The sequence below is a fragment of the Xyrauchen texanus genome, chromosome 29 (assembly GCF_025860055.1).
Source record: "Xyrauchen texanus isolate HMW12.3.18 chromosome 29, RBS_HiC_50CHRs, whole genome shotgun sequence".
NCBI classification, from domain to species: Eukaryota; Metazoa; Chordata; class Actinopteri; order Cypriniformes; family Catostomidae; genus Xyrauchen; species Xyrauchen texanus.
In genome coordinates this window covers 39,699,801-39,706,671 of record NC_068304.1, presented here as the reverse complement: position 1 = coordinate 39,706,671, position 6,871 = coordinate 39,699,801, and the positions used below count along the sequence as shown (strand labels likewise).

General features: G+C 29.1%; 1 protein-coding gene across 1 annotated transcript in view; it reads left to right on the top strand.

Moving 5' to 3' along the window:
- Window positions 1-3,490: 3,490 nt before the first annotated feature.
- The window catches only part of LOC127622731 (FERM domain-containing protein 4A-like), a 100,467-nt gene continuing 97,086 nt past the window's right edge, over window positions 3,491-6,871 (top strand). Inside the window, exon 1 of the mRNA XM_052096788.1 lies at window positions 3,491-4,493. Within this exon, the coding sequence (XP_051952748.1) occupies window positions 4,353-4,493 (141 nt within the window). The 5' untranslated portion in view covers window positions 3,491-4,352. The remainder of the gene's footprint in view (window positions 4,494-6,871) is intronic.

Here is a 6,871-nt window from a genome sequence, read left to right as displayed (position 1 = left end):
GTTTTTTGTTTGTTCATGTTAGTTTAAACTGTATAAACTAAAGTTAACTTATAAAAATACATTTTTATGTTAAAAGTTATATATGTAGAAATTAATTTATAAATACATCAAATATATTTAAATATATTATTGTTTTTTGTTTGTTCATGTTAGTTCAAACTGCATTAACTAAAGTTAACTTATACAACTTTTAACATAACAATTTATTTTTATATGTAGAAATTAATTTATAAATATATCAAATATATTTAAATATATTATTGTTTTTTGTTCATGTTCAAACTGCATTAACTAAAATTAACTTATACGTCTTTTAACATAAAAATATATTTTTATATGTAGAAATTAATTTATAAATATATCAAATATATTTAAATATATTATTGTTTTTTGTTTGTTCATTTTAGTTCAAATTGCATTAACAAAAGTTAACTTATACAACTTTTAACATAATTTTTTTTATATGTAGAAATTAATTTATAAATAAATCAAATATATTTTTATATATGATAGTTTTTGTTAGTTCATGTTAGTTCAAACTGCATTAACAAAAAATAACTTATACAACTTTTAACATAAAAATATAGTAGTATATGTAGAAATTAATTTATATATCTTTTAGCATAAAAAAATATTTTATATGTAGAAATGTATTAATAAATATATCAAATATATTTAAATATATTATAGTTTTTGTTAGTTCATGTTAGTTCAAACTGCATTAACTAAAATTAACTTGTACATCTTTTAACATAAAAACATATTTTTATATGTAGAAATTAATTTATAAATATATCAAATATATTTAAATATATTATTGTTTTTTGTTAGTTCATGTTAGTTCAAACTGCATTAACAAAAATTTACTTATACAACCTTTAACATAAAAATATAGTAGTATATGTAGAAATTAATTTATAAATATATCAAATATCTTTTAAGATATTATTGTTTTTTGTTTGTTCATGTTAGTTCAAACTGCATTAACTAAAGTTAACTTATACAACTTTTAACATAACAATTTATTTTTATATGTAGAAATTAATTTATAAATATATCAAATATATTTAAATATATTATTGTTTTTTGTTCATGTTCAAACTGCATTAACTAAAATTAACTTATACGTCTTTTAACATAAAAATATATTTTTATATGTAGAAATTAATTTATAAATATATCAAATATATTTAAATATATTATTGTTTTTTGTTTGTTCATTTTAGTTCAAATTGCATTAACAAAAGTTAACTTATACAACTTTTAACATAATTTTTTTATATGTAGAAATTAATTTATAAATAAATCAAATATATTTTTATATATGATAGTTTTTTGTTAGTTCATGTTAGTTCAAACTGCATTAACAAAAAATAACTTATACAACTTTTAACATAAAAATATAGTAGTATATGTAGAAATTAATTTATATATCTTTTAGCATAAAAAAATATTTTATATGTAGAAATGTATTAATAAATATATCAAATATATTTAAATATATTATAGTTTTTGTTAGTTCATGTTAGTTCAAACTGCATTAACTAAAATTAACTTGTACATCTTTTAACATAAAAACATATTTTTATATGTAGAAATTAATTTATAAATATATCAAATATATTTAAATATATTATTGTTTTTTGTTAGTTCATGTTAGTTCAAACTGCATTAACAAAAATTTACTTATACAACCTTTAACATAAAAATATAGTAGTATATGTAGAAATTAATTTATAAATATATCAAATATCTTTTAAGATATTATTGTTTTTTGTTTGTTCATGTTAGTTCAAACTGCATTAACTAAAGTTAACTTATACAACTTTTAACATAACAATTTATTTTTATATGTAGAAATTAATTTATAAATATATCAAATATATTTAAATATATTATTGTTTTTTGTTCATGTTCAAACTGCATTAACTAAAATTAACTTATACGTCTTTTAACATAAAAATATATTTTTATATGTAGAAATTAATTTATAAATATATCAAATATATTTAAATATATTATTGTTTTTTGTTTGTTCATTTTAGTTCAAATTGCATTAACAAAAGTTAACTTATACAACTTTTAACATAATTTTTTTTTATATGTAGAAATTAATTTATAAATAAATCAAATATATTTTTATATATGATAGTTTTTTGTTAGTTCATGTTAGTTCAAACTGCATTAACAAAAAATAACTTATACAACTTTTAACATAAAAATATAGTAGTATATGTAGAAATTAATTTATATATCTTTTAGCATAAAAAAATATTTTATATGTAGAAATGTATTAATAAATATATCAAATATATTTAAATATATTATAGTTTTTGTTAGTTCATGTTAGTTCAAACTGCATTAACTAAAATTAACTTGTACATCTTTTAACATAAAAACATATTTTTATATGTAGAAATTAATTTATAAATATATCAAATATATTTAAATATATTATTGTTTTTTGTTAGTTCATGTTAGTTCAAACTGCATTAACAAAAATTTACTTATACAACCTTTAACATAAAAATATAGTAGTATATGTAGAAATTAATTTATAAATATATCAAATATCTTTTAAGATATTATTGTTTTTTGTTTGTTTATGTTAGTTCAAACTGCATTAACTAAAGTTAACTTATACAACTTTTAACATAACAATTTATTTTTATATGTAGAAATTAATTTATAAATATATCAAATATATTTAAATATATTATTGTTTTTTGTTCATGTTCAAACTGCATTAACTAAAATTAACTTATATATCTTTTAGCATAAAAAAAATTTTATATGTAGAAATGTATTAATAAATATATCAAATATATTTAAATATATTATAGTTTTTGTTAGTTCATGTTAGTTCAAACTGCATTAACTAAAATTAACTTGTACATCTTTTAACATAAAAACATATTTTTATATGTAGAAATTAATTTATAAATATATCAAATATATTTAAATATATTATTGTTTTTGTTAGTTTATGTTAGTTCAAACTGCATTAACTAAAATTAACTTGTACATCTTTTAACATAAAAACATATTTTTATATGTAGAAATTAATTTATAAATGTATCAAATATATTTAAATATATTATTGTTTTTTGTTAGTTCATGTTAGTTCAAACTGCATTAACAAAAATTTACTTATACAACCTTTAACATAAAAATATAGTAGTATATGTAGAAATTAATTTATAAATATATCAAATATCTTTTAAGATATTATTGTTTTTTGTTTGTTCATGTTAGTTCAAACTGCATTAACTAAAGTTAACATACATCTTTTAATATTTCAAAAATGTAGTAGTATATTTAGATGTTAATTTATATTTATAACATTAATTTATTCATTTAAAATTAGTATTAGTATATGCATTAATACTATCTATTACATTAGTACGTATATGTATAAATTAACCAATATCAATAAATCCTGTTACGTTATTGTTTATTTCTAATTCATGTTATCTGTTGCGAGGTTGAATGCAACCTTATTGTAAATTGGTACAGTTTTAGCTCAATTAGCATTAGATGCATTCATTACTTTATATTCAAATGTATACCAGCATTCATATCTGTGTTGATGCTTTGAAGAATAAGCAGTTTGTGCAGTGAAATTTAACATTAGGGCAAAGGCTCTAGTAGAGTGAGTAGAGATGAAAGGTTTGACAGTTTGGACACTTTGTCCAGGGCATTCTGGCACAAACACCATGTCCCACTCCAAAACTCTGGAATCTGGACGTCATTCCAACCGTTTATAGAAAAACTGGTTTTCATCTCCCTTGAGTTTTGCTTTCGGCTGCCCTTTACCAACACTGGGAAAGCTGAGACACACATATCGGGTATCTCTTGAGTCGCCCAGGGGGGTGATGAACCCGAGCAGGATCTGTCCTCTGGGGAGGGACAAGTGTCCTTCGGTCTGCCCTAGATGGGCATCTCACAGCTTATTCTGTGAGCTGAAACCCCCTTGATGCCCAGCTACATGACTGTTGCTTTAAAACAAACAAATAAGAAGAGTGAGCAAGACGAAGGAGGAGAAATGGAGAGAGGGACGAAAAGTGCACTATATGTGGGAATGTTTGTGTTGGGTGAACCAAGAGCCGTTAGTCTGGGAATTTGTCTTGCAGTCGAGGGAGAGCGAGTCCAGTTGTTATGAAGAGAACTGAGTCACAGCTACACGGTCTCAGTCTCCCATGAGGCATTATGGAGGATTAAAGGAAGAAACGATGAAAGAGGAGAAGACAGAAAGGAGACCAGCGTTACCTGGGGAGCTGTTCTCCCATGCACACCTGTGCTGAAAAGGGATTATTTAACCACACACCTGTCTACCTGTGTTTCTGTCAGTCATGGAGGCTATGCTTATGAGTCTGGGGGAAAGTGTGTGTGTGAGGCACAGTCTATTATGGGACGTGACCTCGGACGCCCTCCGGAGATTGAGGCAGAGACACATCAGAGCCCCTGACATCCTGAACCGAACTATATACCAGGTATGAAGAATAAACGAGAGCGTCTGTGTGTTAGCGTGGCGGAACAAAGCCTCAGGTTGTTATTTTATTTAATGCGTTATATTAAATGTACTTGCAAGCACATATATGACTATTTCTCAAACCCCTACCTAACCCTAAATATTAAACTGTGACATGAGATTCCTCTCTAAATACCCACCGAGAGCGAGAACCACGTTATAGCGAGCACGAGGAGGTTACCCCATGTGACTCTACCCTCCCTAGCAACCGGGCCAATTTGGTTGCTAAGGAGACCTGACTGGAGTCACTCAGCATGCCCTGGATTCAAACTCGAATCTCACATTTATATAATGTGTTTGAGAGGGGCAATCCGCAACATGCTGTGACTTGATTATTTAAATCAGTTATTTTGATTATCATCACGATGCATCGTATTTGTCTCGTCTTCGATTTCGATTTCGTTTCTTGACACTTTTGACTCTTGATTGACCAGTATGCAATCACCTAGCAACTTCCCGAAACACCATAGCAACCACATAGCAGAGTTTTGCACGGACGGGCACCGCTCACATGTTCAAAATCTAGTTGGTACTTTTATTGTTGTCTTGTTTAAATTCATGTCATTCCCAGGTTGTTTTGTAAGCTGTAAAGAGTATTAGCGTTGCTATGGTGCATCGGCTTCAGCCGCACACTGTCTCACGGTCCTGAAAGCAGCTCCCCACAGGAGTCTACGACTCCATCTATGTGTGTGTGTGTGTGTGAGAGAGGTAGAGTGATAGAGAGAGATCAGTATTCAGACTGTGTCTCAGACCAGACCAGACTGAACCAGACCAGACCAGACCAGACTGAACCAGACTTTTGGCTCTAGTACAGTGACAATCACAGGTCCTTAGCAAGCAAGTTTGAAAAACCTGCCATGGAGAACCATGTAAATACCATTGTGTGTATATATATATAATATATGGATGTCCTACTGTAATATTATACATCCCTTTACATAAACCATGTATAACCCCCCCCGCTTTCTGTTGTGAAAACCACAGACACACATATATTGTGATTGTATCAACTTTAGCATAGCTGGTGTATACAGATGCACACACACACACCTACACACACACACATACTGTACATACCTACACACACATACACACACACACCTACACACACACACACATACTGTACATACCTACACACACATACACACACACACCTACACACACACACACATACTGTACATACCTACACACACATACACACTCACACATACACACACACACACATACCTACACACACTCACACACACAAATATACACACACTCACACACACACACACACAAACACACACATACATACGTACACACACATACACACACACACCTACACACACACACACATACTGTACATACCTACACACACATACACACTCACACATACACACACTCACACACACAAATATACACACACTCACACACACACACACACAAACACACACATACATACCTACACACACATACACACACACACCTACACACACACACACATACTGTACATACCTACACACACATACACACTCACACATACACACACACACATACCTACACACACTCACACACACAAATATACACACACACACACACACACACACACACACACACACACACACACAGATGTTGTGTTTCCATGTTTTATGGGGACTTTCCATAGACATAATGGTTTTTATACTGTACAAACTTTATATTCTATCCCCTAAACCTAACCCTACCCCTAAACCTAACCCTCACAGAAAACTTTCTGCATTTTTACATTTTCAAAAAACATAATTTAGTATGATTTATAAGCTGTTTTCCTCATGGGGACCGACAAAATGTCCCCACAAGGTCAAACATTTCGGGTTTTACTATCCTTATGGGGACATTTGGTCCCCACAAAGTGATAAATACACGCTCACACTCACAGACACACTCACACACACTCACTCACACACTCACACACACTCACACACACACACACACACACACACACACACACACACACACACACAAACATACACACACTCACACATACACACTCACACACACTCACACATACACACTCACACACACTCACTCTCACACACTCACACACACTCACACAAACACACTCTCACACACACACTCACACACACATACATGTTGTGTTTCCATGTTTTATGGGGACTTTCCATAGACATAATGGTTTTTATACTGTACAAACTTTATATTCTATCCCCTAAACCTAACCCAACCCCTAAACCTAACCCTCACAGAAAACTTTCTGCATTTTTACATTTTCAAAAAACATAATTTAGTATGATTTATAAGCTGTTTTCCTCATGGGGACCGACAAAATGTCCCCACAAGGTCAAAAATTTCAGGTTT